Source organism: Aquila chrysaetos, chromosome 11, assembly GCF_900496995.4.
Source record: "Aquila chrysaetos chrysaetos chromosome 11, bAquChr1.4, whole genome shotgun sequence".
NCBI lineage: Eukaryota > Metazoa > Chordata > Aves > Accipitriformes > Accipitridae > Aquila > Aquila chrysaetos.
Window position 1 is genome coordinate 4,490,411 of NC_044014.1, and position 22,437 is coordinate 4,512,847.

General features: G+C 41.9%; 1 protein-coding gene across 2 annotated transcripts in view; it reads right to left on the reverse strand.

The window, feature by feature from the left end:
- Window positions 1-22,437, reverse strand: part of LOC115348505 (phospholysine phosphohistidine inorganic pyrophosphate phosphatase) — a 90,642-nt gene that overhangs the window by 59,706 nt on the left and 8,499 nt on the right. For both annotated transcript variants that reach the window (XR_003925836.1, XM_030031316.1), the window contains exons 2-6: window positions 16,838-17,025; window positions 15,920-16,073; window positions 12,165-12,228; window positions 10,885-10,977; window positions 2,188-2,279 (exon numbers count right to left, since the gene is read on the reverse strand). Coding sequence is in view for 1 of the 2 variants with exons in the window: in XM_030031316.1 (XP_029887176.1) it covers window positions 2,188-2,279; window positions 10,885-10,977; window positions 12,165-12,228; window positions 15,920-16,073; window positions 16,838-17,025 (591 nt within the window). In the remaining variant the exon portion in view is untranslated. The remainder of the gene's footprint in view (window positions 1-2,187; window positions 2,280-10,884; window positions 10,978-12,164; window positions 12,229-15,919; window positions 16,074-16,837; window positions 17,026-22,437) is intronic.

Consider the following 22,437-nt stretch of genomic DNA (forward strand, 5'->3'; position numbering starts at 1 on the left):
ATACAAGTGAAAGAGAGGACCTATGCCTAACCTTATATATCAGACTTTAAACTAAACCCACCATAAAATAATTAAATTTTCTGTTATTTTTTATTTATCTTGCCCATCAGCTTTCATGCACTTGTTTTTTTCCATCTCTCTCAATACTCACCATGTGTTTTGATTTTCCATGTATACTAAATCAGTCACTCTTAAAAATACATACATCTCTGACCTCTCTTGGCAAACAAGAGCTATTTCATTTTGCTCGCAATTGCTAACAACAGGACTGGCACCACATGCTCAGTTTAGAAAGACACTCATCTGTATTTCACTGCCATACAATAGTACATGATTTCAGACAACAGCAACCACACATTGAAACAGGAAACGTAACAATGGAAAACAATCTTTTTTCCCCATCTAGAACAGCTGATGACTCCCTTTCAGCTGTGAAATCATGACTCAAACTTGATACAAGAAAATGTTTTCCCAGCATAGGATTATACATATTTATGTGTGTGTATATACAGTTTATGTCAGTCGCCTGAACAGTTTGGATGCAGCATCACCTGTGGCATATTTTATGATAGGCAAAGTACGTCACAGGAGATACTTGTTCAGTAGCAAAGGTACCTCCTTCACTGACACCTGTATCTGTGTGACAATAAAATGTGGATTCACAAAGCAATCCCATTAATATCAGGGTAAAATCAACCATTGAATCCTCATTTTCTCCTTTAGGAAATTAATGGGATTACACAGATTACAGACAAATAATCCCAACAGCACGAACTATATACTTACTTTTTTAATCTTTTGGATTTTTTGAGCTTTATTCCGATAGATAACTGATTTTGAGGTGTACTATCTTAGAGATGCAAAAATACACAAAATACAATACACTTGTATCTGTCTTTTTTTTCTCAGAAACCATCACTTACTGGTCCATTAGAATTAAGGCACTGGGTATTATTTTCTCACCTTACACAAACTAAAAGGAAAATTGAGAAACAGATTGACTAGAAAACTAACAAAATAACTTTTCAGATAGTCTATGGCAAGAACCATTCTCAGTTGCTGCATCCCTCCCAAAGTGTTTGAAAAGCAAGAAAAACTGTAAAAATATAAACTATGTCAAATGACAGATGGTCATACTACAAAGAGGCATGGTTATGGTTAAGAGGAGATTTTGAGCGTTATGGAATCCAAACTTTAAATGTAGGGACTGATGTCTGCACTGCATTTGGAGAGTCACCTTGAGCTGACCTCAAACCCGACCTGGCCTGAGCATCGCGTGATGGCTTCATTTTCTACCAGCCAACCCTGGACCATGCCCTGTTTATAACTCCGCTCAGGTCTCCTACCAGCAGCTGCAGGGAGGTAGCTCTTGGGTCAATGAAAGCACAAGATCATGGAGACACCTGCCTGGAGAAGGACTTGAGGGGTCATTTGAAAGAGATGAGTGAGCCTGCAGAAGCCTGCTCTCCGGTAAAACAAGTAGAGAAACAGCTCTCACATTTCAGACATCTCAGTGCTGAATACATGTCTGGAGGAAATAGCAGACATATGGAGTCCTTCATAAAGCTGTGAGATATGACCCACAGAGATCACTGAGTCGTCAGTCTAATTTTATAATCTTAACCCTGCTAGAAGTTTCAGACACGTCTTATATCAAGTGTACAACACTTTCACGCAGCAGCAAAAAAAATAAAATAAGCAAAACCCAAGAAACGCACCAGTTCTGTGTACTGTGATGAAAAAATTATAGCAGTAATTTAACAGAAAATATTTCTTTAAAAGATCAAAGACAACACGTCTTCCCCTTCCTGCCACTTTCATACACACAGTGTTTTCCCAAATTGTGTTTTGCAAATGAAAATGTCATCATCCACCCAAGCCTAACTGCTGCACAAGGAGGTGTTTGTTCAGACAACAAATGCAAGTGTACATTGACAGCAAATTTGTGCCACCAACGGAAAATGATCTGGAAAAGGCATGGAAAAAATCTGGTCTTGTGCATTCGCTTTGAATGTGTACCAGGTTCCAAACTGTAACTCCTTTTCTTTCAGAAATTAATGTGTTGTAAGGAAATCAGAGTGCAGTGTCATTTGGCAGAAAGGTAAATACAAAAATCATTACCTACGGTTACTTCCCCTCTTTCCACGATTGCCCCCATGGAGCACAGGGCGCAGAGTGTACACTGACCTGTACTTCCCTGTCCGCACTTGCAGAGCTCTCATACCGCACCGCTGGGCACCTCCTACATCATTCACAATATCATCTCCAATCATGATGGCCTGTCAAAGCAATGAAATACAGAAAAACTGGCGTCAGGTGAATTTTATTTCTGCCATACGTCACACTCCTTCGACATAACAAACAGCTTGATTTGATGTTTAATACTGCCATCAGACAAATTAAACAAGATAATATTGTCATCGTATTGATTAAAAGTCATCCTACCTTGAATGTAATTCATGCTATAGCTCGTCGAGCAATGTGCTAGTGCAGTACACATCTCTCCAATTTGTAATCAATCACAAAAATCAAAGTGATTTGGCACAGTTCAAAGAAAATGCTCAATTTTATTAAGTTAGTCCTATTCTGTTCCTAATGCTGCACTGACGTTATGCTCCATGCAGTTTAAATTAAGCTTAACTTTTTAAGCATTTCCTTAAAATTGGTATTCTAAAAGCCAGTCAAAAGCTTAAGCTTGTGATCACTGAGATGTGTAACTTCGCAGAGCTTGATCCCAACCCCTGCTCAGGTTGATACAGAAATTTGGAAAATCACTGTAAAATCTAATTTATTATTTTTGCACAATGTGATATGATATGTACAGGCCTAGCACAGTTTGCGTTACAGTCAGCTTAAGTACATGCAAATACTAATAAACTCAATTGAGTAGATTACCAAAAAAAAATGTAACTGAGGAAAGACCTTCTGGCTGTGTCTGATGAAAACATGTAGCATGCATGCTCACTTCAGAGTTCCTATCTTTAACAAAGAAAGATCTTTGTTAAATTGAAGCTTATCAACCAAGAGGTCTTTCTCATTAACAACTGCACCTTCAAAATTTCAAGTGCTTATTACCATCCTGCATTAAAATTTATTACATTTATTTTATTCTTCAAATTTAAAACTAGTTGGGGGGGCTCATTTTATAGTTTCAACAAAACCCAGCATATACACAAAACAGTAATCTTCAATTAATAAGCAAAAAATCAGCTTTCAACCTTCCAAAGGCATTCTGGATTACTCTGAAAAGAACAGAGGCAGCACCTAAAACTGGGGAAACACACCAGCTTTGAAAATATGTAATCTAGTTTATCTATCCAATTTTAAAGTGTGCTTTTGCACCTTCTGTATCAAAGTTGAATTTTGTCTAAAATACATTAATTAGTTGCATCTTTAGCCACTTGATCTTCACCTTGTTGACTCAGCCTCCTGCTTCATAAACATAACTGCCAGGCTTTCCCAAAAGTGGCACCTTGCAACTCTAGAAATTCCTGCCTGAATTCCCATTCCTTCCAAGTACTTTTGATTATTTTCACATCTGCACATCAGATACATGGAGTCCCTATGCAAAGCATTTCTTTTCTTACTAAAGAAATTGCCCTTATATTTTGTGTGGTTTGAGCTTTTTCTAGGGTCTGTCATGACGGGTCCTTGTCCCACATGTGGGCTTGGGAGGTTAAAGGCGTGTTTGCAAGGGCACCAGGATTGCCTTAGATGGGTTACTGAGAGCAGCACCAAGGGAGACTCTGCTGGGCACACACAGAAAGCCAACCCAGCATTTTTCCATCTGTGGAGAACTGATAAATAGGCCCTTGTCAGAGAGGTCATGGGAATGAGGTGCACACGGCAGAAGCAGGGATTGGCTTCTCCAGAAGCAGCGATCTACAGGAATGCTGAGTCTTTTCATACAGCTGGCTGCAGCTTTAAGGTCAAAACCATACAGAAAGTCTGTGTTGCAGGAGCCATTCCAGTTACCAGTTCTATCTAATATAAAATCCTCTTCTTCCTTTGCCTTCACATGGAAGCATGTCTTTTTTACATAGCATGCAACCATATAAGAGCCAGTTCATCTTCTATGTCACCCACACTTTGGTTCCCACTCTGTAAGCAGTCTGCTGGGCAGGACTAAATCATACATATTGAAGAAGTCTAAAAATACTAAAGCTCCAGAGCTATTTTTATTAATAATCTAATTACAACAGAATCTTCTCCCACTTATTACATAGCATGTAAAGGAAATCTCAGGATATACCTAAAGCTGCAAATGAACAGATTTTCTGAGAGCATTCATAAACCAAACTGAGCTATCAACACGTATATCTGGAACAGCTTCAGCTGATAAAAACTAAATCCTCTTCTGAGTAACACATCAGGTGCGGTGTGCAAGATTATATAGACTAGTTACCAGCCCAGTCTATCTTCCATGTTGTTTTTTAATACTGTTCACGTGAGGGATGATCATCTTCCCTCAGGTGATGGGATATAATAGGATGCCCTCTCAAGTCAAGGCTCATTTGGCTGGTACCACACTGAAGTAGTTTATTTTGAAACAGTTTATACATGCCCACCCGTGCTTCATTCTGCCTAGAAGAATCACTGCTGTGGCTAGGCTTTGAGAGCTCCTTTAAGGAGCAGAAAAACATAAGGACTTGTGACAAAAGGGTCAGAGCTGGAGAGAACATGCCCACAGAGAAGGAGCAGCAGCAGGCTTCGGGACAGGTAGCTCTGCCTTTCCAGCTCTCTGCTCACAAACCGCTTCAAAGCCACCAGACGATAGAGGGCTCAGTCTTTTCTACCCTTTCATTATTGGACTGTTTACCTTATCCACTCTGCTCATGCAAACGCGTGTGTTCCTAATAAGATGCCTTCCTTGTAGATAGTTCACCTTTCCTTACCGCTCCTCCAAACAAGCAATCCAGTATGAAATGGGGAGAAAATGATGGGCTAGTTTTAAGTAATTAATAAATAAAGCATGTATACACAGATGAGAAAACACAATAATCCCACTGTTACCTGCAGAGCTGCAAAGAACCTGGCAACACTGCTCCCAGCCAACCACCATTACCAATTTCCCCCCAAGCTGCTTTGAGATATTTAATCATTCTCAACCACTGGCTTTAACAGTTTATAATCCCCTCTTCTTATAAAATTCCTTCCAACACCTCCCCAAGGCAGACAGGGAACAGCTGCAGGGGGGACCCCAGGAGCAGACCTGCCCTCTGCCACCTCCACACCCTTGCTCAGCCTGAACCCAGACATTCAGGATGAGATTCCTGAATTAAACCCAATTTCAGTCCTGGGTTCTCAAAACCCTAAAAATGAATTTCCTCTGAAAACAGGAAAGGGCAGAGTGGAGCAGCCCACCAAGCCCTCGCTTGTTCGTCAGGGCTGTTATTTTACCCCATCCAGGTAAGTTTTCCTGCAAGATGCCCAGCAGCTCTGCAAGTGCAGCTGCAGATGAGCAGCGATGCCTGTCCGGGCCAGCTTGTGGCATACGCATACAAAAATGTACTCCGGCCCCCAGGGATTTCACAGATTTACTATCGGTGAAGGGCAATAATCACTAAAGGAGGAGCAATTATTCCCAAATCATTTAGGATTTAAAAAATCATTGGCAAGAAGATAGAGGTCAAAAGGTGCACTGTCAAGGGAAATAAAAAAACTCTACCTGTCAAACCTGGGTTTAACTTCCTCTCTGACTGCAATATGGTAAGAACAGAAAGAAAGATATAAAACTGAAAGGTCACATACCCACTGAAAGCAAGAATTAAAAGATCCCCATTCGTGTTCACATTTTACACAGGGATCACACCATTAATCTGTTCAATTATTCTGCGGAAGTTACTTTTCTTAGATTGGCTAAATATTTACTAAAAAGAAGGGCAAAAATGCAGTGAGTCAGTCTCCCTGGTTTTAAAACAAATCATCAAAGAATTAAGATGGGAGTCATTTATATTTTCCTAAACCATATGGCTGGTGAGAGATGGTGTGTGTGGTTGTACACATGCAGTAAATAAAGCACACGTGTGCCAAAGCAGAGTGAAACCACTGCTCTTGAAGAGCCCCCATCAAACTCAACCCAGATGGGCAGTGATAACAGAGGAGATGAACATGACCTCCAAGAATTTGGGGGTGGGAAGGCACAATATAATCCCCACTGGACAAACGTCTGTGGCACAGAGATCACCATCACGGTCAGCAATCCTACCAGTGTCATCAGGGCCACAGACCCAGAGCTGAATGGAGGTGGGGACTGACTCCTTTTACCCACAGAAGCAGCCAACACTAATAAGCTTTCAGAGATGCTGGTAGGGTGGTGAATGGGAACCTTGCGTATCTTTTCCCTGCAAACAGAGTTTTAGTATTCACTAAAATCACAGAAAAAGGTTTTATCAGGAAAAGAATCATGGAGTAAGAAAATGAATGAGGCAGAAAGACAATTTCTGTACTACCTAGCCATGCTTGTGTTGCAATGCAGTGTTTACTAGGACAAGCTCAGGTACAATATTTCAGAGGCTGAAGTCTACAGAAGATGCAGAGAGATGCACAAAAGGAAGTGTGCTAACTTCAACAGAATATTTAACACAGTGAATGCTTCTACAGTCAAACATATTTATGCCTAAACAGATTTTTGCTACAGGCTTAATAACCTTAATCAAGCTAAATGTGCCAGGGACATGAGGAAATAAAGCTTACATACAAAATCTTGATTAATGTATTAAACTTCTTTACACAAGAAATACGATGCATTTACTTTTCTCCCTATTCTCCTTGGCCCATATTGTTGTTAATATGATATATTATATGATCCCATATTATTGTTAATTATGTTTCTATCTCGGAACTACTGGCTGTGCAAACATCAAACACACAAAGGGCGTCACACGTGGCCTCTGATCTGGGAGAAAGTGTACAACAACGCAGGTGAAACAAAGAAATACATTAAACCTCCAGGGCAGATTTCCAAAGGCTGCAGGGCCAGCCAGGTTTCCATAAGCTTTCAGCAGGACTTGCTTGAAGCTTCACTTAGGCACTTAACTCTTCTATCTGACATGGAAAACCTTCCCCCGTCGTGGCCGGTGAGCAGGGAGGGGATGCCAGCACGGCACGTGCCCCTCTCGGGGTGACCTCCCTCTGCTCTCATGCGCCACTAACTCCCACCTGAGACTTGCAGGTGGCAGAAATGGGAATTGGTTAACTACCAGTAGTTTATGCACTCCAGTATGACCTGTCATAACTCCCATTAAAGCAGGACAATTTGCTACAGAGAGAACTTTTTATGATTATATAAAACTACCGGAACCTTAACATTATTTAGGTTTTATTGTAAAGCTGTAAAAATCATCCACTGTTACAGCTGCCTTAAAACACATGAATTAGGCATTTCAGTAACCTTTAAGATGTGTTATTCTTTGTCATATTACTGAATCGTAAGATAGGTCTGGTTACCTCTAAGAGGTTTAAATTTCCAATCTATTAAAGTAATACCGGCAATCTGTTATTTCTAGGCCATTGAGGAAAGGTTAAAATGAAAATTGGACTTTGGGGAGTTCCTCCTATTCTAAGTGCGGGTTGAAAACATCTCAGCAGCAGAAGGCAAAGTCAGGGTCTCGGTAAGAAGCAGTTATCAAGGGAAACGACTGGTGATAACTTTATTGATTAAAGCAGCTTGAGAAATTTAAGATTTGCCACTGTCTAGAATTACTGTGGTGAGACAGCTTTATTAAAAAGGTATTTTTCATTAAAAGTCAGGTGAAAGAAAATTGTAGTATGTTTTCAAAAGCACAGCTCATCTAAAATGGTTTAATGATGGTATGGATTAAATGCATTCCACAGGTGGAATAAATTATTGGCAAACATTTTATAAAAGTAAAGTCAAGTAAAACCAGTCCTTTTCATGTCATTACAAATGCAGAGAAGTATAGCTCATTCAGGAGACAGATTAAAATGTAATACAGTGCATTCATAAGAAACTCACTGAACTGCATATACTGAGTTAATATTATGTATGATGAACTAAAACAACCTACAAATTCTTCTCAAAAGAACATTAAAGTTGCAAGGTCAAGCACTCAAAAGTTAAGAAAATATGTCAGAATTAAGGTAGTTTGCTTTGCTGCAATTTGTTCCTCCTACGCATGTGCATCATGATCCAGGTTTTAACTCCAGCAGCATGGACTATTTTTTCCAATCATCATAGAATCATAGAATGGTTTGGATTGGAAGGGACCTTAAAGATCATCCGGTTCCAGCCCCCCTGCCATGGGCAGGGACACCTTCCACTAGACTAGGTTGCTCAAAGCCCCATCCAACCTGGTCTGGTCAAAGCACGGAGTGACTGGTGCCATTATGCAGTGGTGTCTACTGTGCTCCTCCTTGGTTAGGCACGTACTCCCTTCATCTCAAATCTCTCTGAATACAAAAAAATTACACCTACAGACTAGATATATGACTACAACAAATTGATGGCATTTAACACTAGAAATTATACAGAAAAAAATCTGTGTCAAAATATAAAGTTAGTCACTAGTAGCACTATGAGGATCTGGCAAATAGCAGAGAGTGAATAAATAGTAGTCTCTGCTGGGGACTATTACTGCTTTTCCATCCCCAAAACAAATCCTCTTGAAGTCGACAGGAACCACTCACCGAGGCTCACCCTATGCAACCATTTTTGCCAGCTTGGTGATGCATTATATCAAATTTTGTTCCCTGGAGCAAAGTTTTTGAGACAGAAGTTCTGGTGTCCTGTCGCATCCCTGTAATGATACCCTCCCTTGGTGCCAGGGGCTGACACGGTCTCAGCATACCGCGAGCTGGGCAAAACAGTGTCTGAGGACAACCGCACCATCCTGCCTACGGAAAAGGGCAAGCAATGCCACTACACAGGGCCACAAGGATAAAAAAAAACCCCAAAACCTCCTCCCTCCAACTCCTATGCATCGATCGTTTATGACATAAGCAGAAAGGAAACACAAACCATGCCTCTGATTAGACAAACAGTATCCAAGGGCTGAGCTCTGTGGTTTGTTTTTTTTTCTTTGTTCTTTTTTCCAGCCACTTCTTCAAATGCCACTCTGTGTCTCAAATGGATTTTTTGGTTTGTTGGTTGGATGAATGGATTGAATAATTGCCATGGCTGTACCTGGGATATTATGTTCAGGCTGAGCTATCTTGTTACTAGGAAGATATTGACAAACTGAAGGGAGTACAGAAAAGAGCACCACAGCGGGTTAGCGTGCAGAGGGACCAAATCACAAGGGAAGCTGCTGAGAACTAACCACACAGTTTTAGTAAGAGACAACTGCTGTAATGATAACAAGTCTAGAGGTAATTGGAGGGAGAAAATATCCAGGAAGGCAAGCAGTTATTTTGGTTGTTACCTGGAATAAAACTAGAAATAAGGAGATGCAGTTTAAAAAGGAAGTGTCCCAATGAATCTCAGAAAAAGCTGCCTGCCCACAAGACCTAATTGTCTGCGAGTACTGTCCCTAGTGTACTTACAGAAGCCCAGTTGTTCGGCTCGCTGAAAACTACTCTGGACAAAACATTAATAAATGTGGAGCAGGGAACACTCCTGCACGGGGAAGGAGATAGATTAGATGGCCTACTAGGTCTTTTCCATCTCTCCACTCTATAATAAAGTAAAACCCAAGCACATACTGAATTACAGGGCCATAATTTCATCTCCAGGCTCTAGGGAACTACAAGCCACCCAAACTTCACTCCTGTTGTTTATAATGTCACCAGAACCTCCTGATGGAATTATTACGTTGTAATTCACTGCTGTCTGTGAGTCATCTCATACTCATCCTTATGTCCTGTGTGACAGAACAACAAATCAATAAAGAGGACCTGGCCACAACTACAGAGCAGGGAAAAAAAATGGGCTGTACTAAGTAAGCAGGGAGCATCACACATTCAGCGTGTTTCTGGAAAGCTTGATGAATCCAATAACACAGGAGGAATTTTGGGATCAGTCAGTGCTTCCCATTCACCTAAATTAGAAAATATTTTATTTCTGCCTTTCCCTTTTATTAAAAAAAGGTAGTCAGTGTGACACCAAAGGAAATAAACAACATTTTGGCTGCAATTCCACCGTGCTGCAGCCTCCAGTCACCAAGCGGACTACCATGCATTGGGGCACCTCTCACCTTGTGAGGCATATCATCTTCCATAATTCCTTGGGAAAACTAACTTTTATTCTTTTGCATTGTTTTCTTTAGCCTCCAAGTAAAGGAATTTCACAACAGAAGTGCATGTTCTTTTGAACTATAAGATTTGGAAGGAAGGTGAACAAGAAAGCACAACACAAGAGTACAAGTAGAAGGAGCAACCACAGTAGAGAATGGAGAGATGGAAGACTCTAAATTGGGTAGAGGTATGGAGGGCACAAGTCAGAACGAAGAGAGACACAGGGAATGAAAAGGCAATCAAAAAGAACCCTCAAAAAAGCAGAGAAAATAATGTCATGCCTTTCAGGAGGGTAGGAAGTAAGAATAAGGCAAAATAAATTCAACAAGTCCCCACCTGCTATCATTTACCCTCTTGGCTGTCAGTTCTCTTCTGTCTACTTCACATTGTTTGACAGAATGGGCAAACATGGGTATTCTTCCCTCTGAAGCATTTTTTCAACAATTTTTCTTTTCCTTTTTGAGTAATTCATAGGAAGATCCTAAATATAAATATTTCTCTGCACCATGTATAACACACTGGGTTTGGAAAAAAACATTTCTGTATCCACCCCAAGTTTACCATGTCCCCCTGGCCACATTCCCTTCAACCTCTTCTACAACTTTCTGTGAAAGACAGCAAACCAGAAAAAATGCATCAGTGGGCATAACTATATGGCACAGCCAGTGGTCACGGCACCAGAAACCTTACCTGCTGTGGTGGAACTCCCATTTCTGCTAAGGCTGACTCAAAAAACATTTTTGCTGGTTTTCCCACTACCTCAGCTTGAACATCACAAGCATACTGGAAAAAAAGAAAAGAGACACACACAAAAAATGCTGATCAGAAAAGGATTTGTTCAACTCTAAGTCCAGTCAATTGTATAAAAAGTATGTGACTATTGATTTTTGCCCTTAAATAACACAATGGATTAGCAGGTGAAGGTGAATATCAGAGCATTTGGATAACAGAAGTGTTTTATGTCCTCTGGCAGGAGAGAAAGTCCTCCTGAAACATGTCAGGTTACAAATCTGTTACTTTCTCTATCATGAGAGCAGTCTTCAGACTCAGTTCCAGTATTGCTCGTTTTTGTCAGGGCATCACTCTCAAAGAAGTAGCAAATATCCTTCATATGAAATGATGAAAAGTACTGAAGTGCCTTAAGAGATGTAGAGGGTTTCTTCAACCATCTGGCATATTTTTAATGGTTCAGGTGACCAGCCTGAGCTGAAAAGCTTTATTCTCCTGCAACTAAATATCAGTAGCATGCTGAAAAAATTGAATAAATAAGGTCTTTCTAGCTTGCTCCTATACAACTAGAAGCCTGAACTTATTTTGGGACGCAAAAGCTCTCCCCAAAACTCACATGGATACAAACGAATGTGCGGCAAGCATACATTATATCTGCTATCTTCTGTGCTTGTATACTCCCCTACTTTGCTTTAGTCTCTGCATTCATTCTGCATTTATTTTTTTATATCTCTACAAGCCTCTAAAAGGGAGCATAATGGTTCTCTCCTCTCACCTTTAGGTTGGCTTATCTGTGGGTTCCAGTTCTGCACTGATTTAATCAGGCTTAAAAATAGGATTTCACTTAAGTGTCTTGCTGAATAAAGGCCTTTTGCTGTAAACTGTAAAGGGCAAGGGCTATGTTAACACTACACCAAACATAAAACGGACCTTCAGTTTTTCTTGGGTTTCTTGCAGACAATATTCCATGTTTTTCTTTTCTGACTCCTTCTTGCAAGGACCTCACTTCCAATAAAGGTACCACAATGGTAAAAGTTCACATTTTAAATAAAATTAAAAAAAATGAACGAAGCCAGAAAACAAATGAATCCACCCGTGTTTAGAATGCAGCAGATGAGTTTCAATCTGTGGAAACTTCCTCCACCAAGGTGAGTAATTACAGAAGACGACCCATATTTATACCAGTTACTCTTTTAACAAGGTGCACAGAGCGAGTAAGCATAATGCAAGCTATAAAATACCTCTAATGCCTTCATATATGCTCCAACATCAAGTTTCAGACCATCGGTTTCTTTATAGTAGCGTCTGGAAATGAAAGTGATAAAGTTCCAATGAAATGGCAGTTAAATACAAAGAAACCACATTTTATTATTTCTGTGCCTATATAGATGTCCATATGGCTGCAACAAAAAGTCAAGTCATCATAAACTCTGGAGCCTTAATTTAACACCAGGAATTAAGTAAAAGACAGGCTCAGTACTGTGCAATGCTGGGGAAAAGACCTCAGACCGGATGCCCATCTGGCATCTGGGACGCAACTCTACTGGTTCAAAGGGATTTCAACTAGCTTATATCAAGGATGAACTTGGCCTGTATTTTATTGCACAGAGTACTAGCTGCTTGCAAAGGACAGCAGTTACATTGCTCTTCCTTTAATCAGTGATGGAGACCCCTTGGCAGATACAAGATGAGGGCTGGCACCAACCAGCAGCTGTAACACCTTCTTCAGTATATCTGGAAAGGGACCCCAAACAGTTGACCATCATTGCTTGTCACCAGCCTCCCACATGAGGAAAGCCAGGGCACTGCTTATCGGCACTAAGAAAGTCATCCAAGCTAAATTTTGTTCCTTCTGAAAATGCTGCTATTGCCATGAAGCTCATAAGATTAGTTAGAATCTTTACAGTGTTTTTCTGGAATAGCAATTCACATTAACGCAGGTCTTCCAAGCTCTCCTGATCAGAGCAAAGACAGGTTTCTATATGACAGGAAAAAAAGGTAGGATGAGCAGCCAGTTAAGATTTTATGCCTTATCCTTCTGCCATTTTCGATTATTCAGCACAGCCTCCCTTTAAAATGACCACTTGACCTTTGCTAGAACAGCCATTAACCTTCTATAGTCTAGCGTAAACAGCTTAATTTTCTGACAGTGGCATGACAGAAGAAATTACAAAGCCAATTCCCACTCTCAGCCCAAAACAGATGCTAAATGTAAATCACTCCATTTTCAGGAGGAGGGCATTCTGCTTCAGTGACTCTGACACTTTCGTTTTCTATGGAATAAACTAAAACTTCAACCAAAATCAACCTACTTGCCCAAGGTAGGCACCTTCTTAAGGTCCACCCAATTACACTGATTCTGCATGTTAAAAACAAAGCTGGCTTGTGGCTGGTTTTTGTATATGGCCCTTTGCGTCAACAAGGCTTTTCTAGTTAGGTGAACAATTAATCCAATTTATAATCTCCCTTCCTCAAGTCAGAGAACATACCTACCAGAGCAACTCATTCAGAACTCAGGTTCACATTACCTAAATGATCAATCATTAAAAAAAAATATGCTCATGGTGAAAACTGAGCTCAGAATATCCAAAAAAAATCTATGTTTTTAAATGAAAAATAGAATTTAAAAAAAAAACCAAAACCAGCAAGTCAGTTTTAGAGCTGTCTACATCAATGAATGACCAAATAAATAAATACTTTTATATGCACAGGGTACAAAGGCATTTTTGCATTGATCACGTTGCAAGTCTTAAACAAAGGTTGACTCTGTATTTCATTTTGAAAGATGGTACTACATAACACAGAACTTGGTTATTTTACGTACATTAGCCATTCTGCTGTTGGTTCAACATTTTCTCCTTGTCCTTCTAACTGAGAAACAGTAAGGATTTTTTGCCCATGTTGTAGGATCAGAGCGTGAGTGTCAGGTAAGGCAACACAATGGATTTAACTGCTCCTTCCCGCTGATAAGTTCTACTCAACTGGATCAATAACCACAAACTAAGAAGGGTTTTCATGCCCATTACGGTCTATTGAACCACTGAAAAAAAGTTGTCACTACAGTTTCCTCAAGCTAAACATGCATAGTCTTTTTTAAGCCCATACATCACACAACAGATAAGAATAACTCCTACAAGGCCGTTGGGATTTGTCATTACTCAGTGCTGGCATTAATAACCTCCTGTTTAAAAACTCAGACTACATCTAACTGAATTGTTTTTAGGAAAACATTCAAAATCCCTGACTGGATTTTACCTGCATGTGAAAGCAGGAGGTTAGAATTTATCTTTAATGTTCAGAGAACAATTAAAAATGTCTTTTGATGTTCAAACTATCAAAAGAATTGATCTGTCGCTTCAAAAGCACAGCTGTGTTTGCAGGTCTTCGCCATACACACCAGCCCAGCCATTTATTTCTCAGTATATCCTTGGGCTCTCCCCTTCGGTCTTTTTGGCCATCACACTTTACTCGCAGCCAGAGGAACATCTACCCCCATCTCCAACATAGTTCGGGTGGAGTTTGTGCATCGCAGCTACTTTGGTAAATTGGTGGGGTTTCTATAGTAGCAAATAAAAACTCTCCTGGCTTCTTATTCCTCATGTATAGCAATTCTCAAGCCACCAGCATGAAAGCGTTCCCTTATGTATAACAGTTTCACACATATGAATCAACCTGCAGAGATGCTAATGCCAACTTTCAGAGACGAGATCTTTAAGTACCACTCAAATAGCAAGGAGTCATTTACGTCACACAGGCCATTAGCCACATCCAGTATCGCATCTCAGCCACTACAAACGTGGGCAGGATTCGAACCTGGAAGAAGAAACCTGGCTGACCGTTGGCTGAAACAGGGAATTTTTGGACCACCTGATCCTCCTCACCATTAGTAACTTGAAGATGCTGGAAGATCAAACTGCATCACAAATCTACACCAACAGCCCTTTATCCAAGCACGGCCTGTTGGATTTTTTTTGTTTGGTTTGCATTTCTTTCACTATTAAAAATCATTTCTTTACAGTTCAGACAGGAACACATGGCTACACGCAGCAGTTAAACCAACAGTCCTCATCTCTGAGATCTTGCAGGGGCGGAGACAAAAAGACGAGCAGTGCCTATAATCCTACTGGCCTCTTGCAATACTCATTCACTTGGGACTTGCACACATCAAAATCCAAATTCTCCATGACTTCCATGGGTTTTTTAAGAGGATCTCAGACTTGCTCGTAAAGCAACAAAAGTCCTTTTCCTAGTGGCTTACAAAACTACAGCTATTTAACCCTCCCACTGCCACCTGCAAACATGTGGATTGTTTCATCAAGGTCTAGCTCACACTCGAATGCTGACTTTGAAGGGTTGGAGCCTGGCATTTGCTGTGCTTATACACCAGGGTGTCTCCAGGTTCTCTAAAAGCTGCTACAATTCCTCCTCAGAAGAGCAGCTACATCTCTCACCCTCTAGCAATCGATGAAATACATCCACACAACTGCTTACTTTGCACTGTCTACAGAAAAAAGATCACCAACAGCTGAAATTCAAGAGATGCCTCACCCTGTGCTGTAGCAGCACAGAGACACTGCTAATGAGTATTTTCAAAGTCAACTGGAGGATTCAGCACGGCAAGTTCAGTGGCTTCCAGTGCCCTTTACAATCCTGCATCAGCACAGGGCTGAACTGTGGCTCATGGAGAGCATCCATACCACCTTCTTTTAGAGACCTATTTCAGTGTAATCACTGCAGTTTTCCCTTACACCCCTGGAAAGGCTATAAGTAAGTGACTCAGGACAGGAGGCCAAGTTAGGTGACTGAATTACCCACTGAGGACTCTTCATTGACAGGTATCTGAGCACATCAGCCTCCCAGTCCAGACACATAGATTAACTGCTTCGAAATTGGTACTGTGAATGCCCACACCAATATCTGGCCTCCATTAAGTACAAAGACACTGGGGGAAATTAAAAAATACAGAGACTTGAAGAAGAAACAGTGCTTAACTCACCCTCTTCCAAGGGAGATCAAAACAGGCTTCTCCATCCCAATCAGAACTCTGAAAGCTTCATTAAGGTTTGCATAGGTGAAGTTTTCTGCTGCATCTCCAATAACCACACAGTTTGGGTTTGCTTTATCAATCTCAGCAAATTCAGGGACGAGATCTACAGGAGGAGGAAAAAACAAAAAAAAATAATCCACAAATCCCTTACCATTTCAAATGCCATTGGAAGTGATGGGTTTCCCCCAGATTTGTGTTTCCTTTCATTCATTCCCCGACACATAAAAAAAAAAAAAAATTAAAAAAAATCCAAGTCTCAATCAACTGTTCTTCAGACCCCTTCTAGTCCTGCCCAGATCCTGCTATTCATCCGTCCTACAACAAAGAGCCAAATAAACCATTTCCTACCCTTGCCTTAGCTCCTGTCACCCACGTCTCAGTTATATCTTAGCTCATTATACCCAAGCACCTAGACCCGAGACAAACTCCTGGGTAGCTGAATGAAAATGTGTAATAGCAAGGGCAGGATCCACCTCCTTTCTCCGTACCCACATCCTACAGAAGAAAACACTTTAAACTTGAAACCTCTGCCATGATAACAAAGACAATGTAATGTCTTACAGAAGACCTCGCCTATCTCCTAGTCTCTGTTGTTAAGTAGCAGACTCCTCTGTGCACTTGCTGACCCTCAGCACAACTCTGTGCCTTCCCTGTACCACTGCCACAATTGAGATCTTGCTCAGGCCAGACCACTATGGTTTATTCCAGAGTCTCATGACTAAGGAAAAAGCTTTCCCTGTAGGAAAACAACAGCTGGGAGCTCTCCCCCCCGCCAAGCTGTGGGAATTCACTGCTCTATCGCAAATGCCCGCATCTCTCTGGGGTGTCCCTCTATGTCTCCCAGCATCTACTGCAGCGGTGTCCCACCGTTGTGCACAAGCAAGTGCGGCCTCAGGCTGCGCTCCTTCAAAATGCGGCAGGCTGCTGGTGCTGGGGCAGTGACTTCATCCACGGAGATGTCAAAGCCCATGCCCTGGAGCTTCTTCACAAACTTCTCCCGGGTCGCTTGGGTTTCGTTAGTGCAGAACCGCAGCTTCAGACCAGATGCTTTGACCCTGTTGAGTAATAGCAACAGAGGGGTTAACCAGACATAGAAAAGGAGCTAAGAGTACCAGCTTTGCTGTCCCACTGAAGCCTGAGCATGCATCACGGCATCACCACCCCCAACTTGGATAATTACAGCAAAAATGCAAAGAGGATATTCCAGAACAGGAGCAGGATCCCTTACTGTGACCAAGACACATGTAAAATATTGATTCTGGGCACTACAGCTGCAATTTTCATGTGTAGACCCACTGCCATAGCATGTAACTGCCCTTCTGGAGCAGAGAGCTAAGCTGAATAGAGTAGCACAGGTGATGCCCACCATCCCCAGAATACCACAGTCTGTCAGGCACACACTCCTCTACACATCAAAAAAAACCAAATCCAGTTCCTTTTCTTTAAACCAGTCCATGGATGTAATCACACATGACCTGAAGGCACTGCACGGACATGAGTACAGTAGCTGGTGTGATACCACTGGCTATTAGCATTTTAACTTGGATTTTCACTTTTCCACTTCCTGATCACCTGCTGCAGTGATTAGCTGGAGGTAACAGCAAGGCTTTGCACTTCTGCAGACTCCAGGTAAGAAGCCAGCTAGTTGCAGTGATGCTTATATCAACACTGGGGTGGCTTCAGTTACATTCATCATTTAATCTCTCATAAAACACCTGTGCTGTTAGTTTGTGGATAATCCTGAAAAATATGGTACTTCAACTGATTCATTAATAAATGTTTACAGGCAAATGGCTTCTCAAGGGAAGAAAACATGGCGCCAAGTGCCCAGAGCCAAGGACGTGGTTCCTGTGGATTGGCACTCTGCAATCCCGTGCAAGTCCTCTGCCTCTGAGCTGCTTTATTTCCTGACCCAAGCTGTGGTGACCTACTGCGGATGTCACAAAAAGACCTCTTCTCCAGGGATGAGTTGTCAGCTATTTGGAGAACCAATGTATTTCAAAGTGGTCATGGAAAATCAGAAGCATATGTATCACAATTTTTTTTAAATATTTGCCAAAGGAAGGTACTGTCACTTAGCTCCTCAAATATATTAAAATGCCTAATTTTTGTCAATTTTAGTGTGAATTTGTACATAATTATCTTTGAGGACCTGAGCTCATACAGGTTTGGATACCTAGGTAGGTTTGGAGCTAGGCTTATAAATTCTTATTAAAATATTATTACTTTTCTTTGTATTAGGATGAAAAAGGACTTGTCTGTTAGGAAAGTCTCTGCGTTGACTCTCAAGACAACAAAACATGCTGGGTTCCTTTTCTAGGGAAGATCATCCCAATCGGTTGGCGCAAACACCAAAACCACATCAAGGTAATGCATCCGGTGACGAACTTTCCATCAAAGGATTCTTAGAAATCTGGTCCTGACCCAGAAAGCCCCTTCCGCTCATTAAAACTGCACGCCAGTGTCTTCTTCAGTAACACTGGTGATTCATTTCTTTCTTATTATTTGTCTTTCCTAATCATAGGTATGTGAATTATCAATTACACTTAGTGGTTAATTGCCCTTCATAAAGATAGCTTTTCTATTTTAAATTAGGCAGTTAATATATTGTAACTAATAGCATCCACTTGTACATTATAAATATATCTTCATTGATTGGAGCAGTGAATGTGAGATTCACTCACAAGTTAATGAAGCAATTGAGTGAAGAAGTGCAGGGTGTACCCAGGGAATAATTATTGTTAATGAATTATGATGTGACCTTCTCAGAACAATGAACAATTGGTGTGACAGTGGGATGACAGTATTCCACATCTGTTATTCGAAACACGGTTTCAGCTGTAGTTAAAAAGCAAAGCAGTGTAATTTGGATACATAACAAACTTTAACAGTGTGCGCCGTGGTTAAAAAAATCTTATTCTAAACGCAAAGCCTATCTGCACACTCTTAGGAAAAAAATCCAATGATTCACGACTGCCTGGAAGCAGACATTTGTTGAATAAGAATCTATTCTTTCTCTTCCTAAAGGTCAACAAAACGAATCCAGGAACAACACTAACCACTGACTTGCACAGACAAATAAGCACCCTCACGGGTCAGCTTGGTGAAAGCAAAGACTCAGTTTTCCTATACTACAAATTTAACTTCCTTCTCAGAATTTTAGATGAAAAACAGAGCTACATTTCTGAAAGGCTTGATGAAAGCGGAAGCAATATGGACACATCCTGGACTGCTTTACACCTTCATGGCCACCAGCAATTACCACCTCAACAAATGAGCTCAGTAAATGCTTAGGATCAGGTGAGGATAGGCCCAGCCAGTCAGAAAATGGGAGTCCTCTGGTGAAACATGAAGAGGAGTCTCAAAAATATCCTGGCACACTAAACAAAAGAAAAATGATCAAGAACTCCGGAGAAGACTTATTTCTACAAAAATACCTTTTCAATGAAAAGCCACTTTCTCCTTCACAGTTAGCATCTCTAAAAAGCCCCTCTGCTAGCTCTCCGCCAAATTCTCGTACAGTACAGTCACGCTCACCAGTACGTGCGTGATTACACACACACTGGGACGAATCCATCCCTCGATGCTCAGCACGGGGACCGTGAGCGGAGCCTGCAGGCCAGCACACATCAGCAAACAACTATTAACTCAGAGCTTAAATAATGAGGGAGAGCTTTTAACAACAGCTCTACATGGGGGAAATCCTGGCTCTGCTTGTGTTTACAGCAAAACTCTCCTTCAGTTTTCATGGTCAGGTATTGCACCAGGAGAAACTAAAAGAGATGGCTTGAAGGTCTCTGACAGAGGCGAGATGCTTCACACAGTGAGTCTATACTGCAGTGGGGGCACGGCTGCTAAGCTGGCCAGCTTAACAGGAAACCTCGAGCTACTGAGCTGACCCAGCCACCAGCGTTCACATTTTAAGAAGCACGTGCAGAGCAAGTTACTGCAATTTCTAGTGCCGGCAGGTGTGAGGATGTTAGGAGAAGAAGAAAGAACAAAATCTGTAATGTGATGCCTTATAAGATAAAGAGCAAGGGATTAGATACCTGCAAGTACAGAAGAATGAGGCAACAGCAGACGAACTACACAACACACATTTTATCAAGATCTCCAGCATATTACAGATTTATCAGCATCTATATTACAGAAGCGCAGGCACACCCAGGAAACCCAGTCAATCAGAGCTTCAGCTGACTTTCATTCATCGTGGCCATGATAAAGATCCCACTCAAACTCCAGAAGCACCAGAAATCAATCCTGATTAGAGCGCAAGCCGAGCACACGGACAGGCAGCACTGCGCTCCATACTGCGGGGACTCTGCATGGTCCAGCTAGCTGCAGACATCCCAAGGCTGCCTCTCGCTCCCCGTTCGGGGCCGTCAGCAGGCTCACCGTCAGACAAACCTACTCTGTTTCCAACATGACTGCTCATACCACTCCTAATGCCCACGAACAGGAACGGGGGAACTTGAACTTCACCTGCGTGCGGGGAGCTAGGCGCGAAGGGAGAGCAGCTTCTGACTTTTCGGGGTGTCACAAATGGCAAACTCGGCTAAAAGCATCTCTGCAGAAAAAGAAACTTGTCAGAGCCCCTCTAGGGAGGACGGCAGAGTGCGCAGGGCAGCAGGGAGCAGACGAAAAGTCCAATCGCACCCCTCCAGCTGTGTGCCGCAGAGGCTCCGCTGGCAGAGCAGGCACCGGCTGCCCGGGGAGCTGCCACGGCACACAGGTGCTGAAGCAAAGGAACAAGTCACAAAAGAAACTTCCAAGCCCAAAATCATAAGCGAACAGATGAGCACTGAACTAACACACCAACAGGTGGGTAAGGAGATTTTTTTCTAAGCCTTACTAGAGGAGGCATTTAAACACAGTCCAGACCGAAACAACCACTCAGCTGCCAAAACAATCCCTAAATCTAGAACCGGGGTATCCACCCGGCTCTGGGCACAACATGAGCACACGTATAGAGGAGAGATGGAAATGAGGTTTTTAATTTCAGCCCCAAGCTGCCCCTCACGCTACGCCAGCTCTTTGAACTGACCTTTACCTCGTTCTGCCGGAGCAGGACACGACGCTGAGTGACAATGTCCCACAATGCAATTACCGTGCGTCAGATGAGCCGGTCCCTTACAAATCACCTCGAACTTTACACATCTGCTGGCTGTCAGCATCTGCCAGGTTCACTCACCCGAAAATAATGAAAAAACTCTCATTATTGTTCCATAACAGGTAAAGTGTTAGGACAATTATTAGACATCCTGACTGACCTTGTGCAGACTTAACCAACCCCCTTGCCAACCTTAACGGGCAGCCTTTGGGCATATAAAACACAAAAACTCTTCTTTCAGATGATGTAAAGGTTGTGACACCCGTAGGAAAAGAAATGGCCCCGGAATCTAAGCTGGAAGCCATCATTCCTTCTTAAATTCACATTGTCCTGCACATGGCAGAAGCAACTAAGGACACGGTATAAGGCTAAACTTCAGACTTCCCATCTTTGACCACTCTCTTTTGCAGTGAGGGTTTTTCCTAACAGGGGAGCAGAAGGAGAGTCGTGCCAGCAGGTCCTGTGCAGACAGGCGGGGGGGGGGGGGGGGGGGCAGAAAGCAAAACCCTGGAAGAGACAACAAGCCTGAGCTTGGCAACTGTCCAACGCCAACTTCAAAGGGGTCTGGAAGAGCACTGGTTATGAGATTTCCAGAACTGGCTTTTCATCCTGCTTTTTGGTTTTTCAGAGTCTTTTTTTTTTTTTTTTTTTTTTTTTTTTTTTAATTTAAAAGAAAAGAAAGCGTGCTAAGCACTTATACTATTTGACTCTTTTGCATCAGCGGACGAATACCAGTGTGCTTCAGTGTAAACTTGTCAGCACTCTAATACCATCTCTGAAACACAGGGAAATAACAGTACCGGAGAGTTATCTACCTGCAACCAAACAATAAAGTAAAACCAGGACTTGTGCAGGAATGCTGTCCTCCCACCTGGGCAGGGCTAATGTTTGCTTACTGCCCTTTGCAAGGGCCAGGGTGCTGGTGCTACAGGTAAAAAACTTCTCCTGTCAAGAGGAGATGAAACCGAGCCAAGAACAAACTGAGCATAATGGTCAAAAGTAGAAATTACTTGCCTAGTTTCAAGGTCAATACAGAAGAAAATGTTTGAAAAGAGCAGAAATTTATACCACTCCTTTAGCCTGCCTGGCTGATGGAGAACCACAGCGCATGATGTGGTTTTAGCCAGTGTCTAAAAAATGCACTCAAAACAACGAATTAAAATGGGTTTTGCAAGAAGAGATCAGTACTAGTCCTCAACAGCCTGCATAATGGTGGGTAAAATCTCATCCAGACCACAAAATGGTGAGCGATCAGGACAAAGGGAGGTATCAAAACCTTCCGTGCCTTCAGACACTGCTGACTAGCAGGCAATGGGATGTTTTCCATTGCCGACAAAAGCCTCCCTGGCTGGCCCTG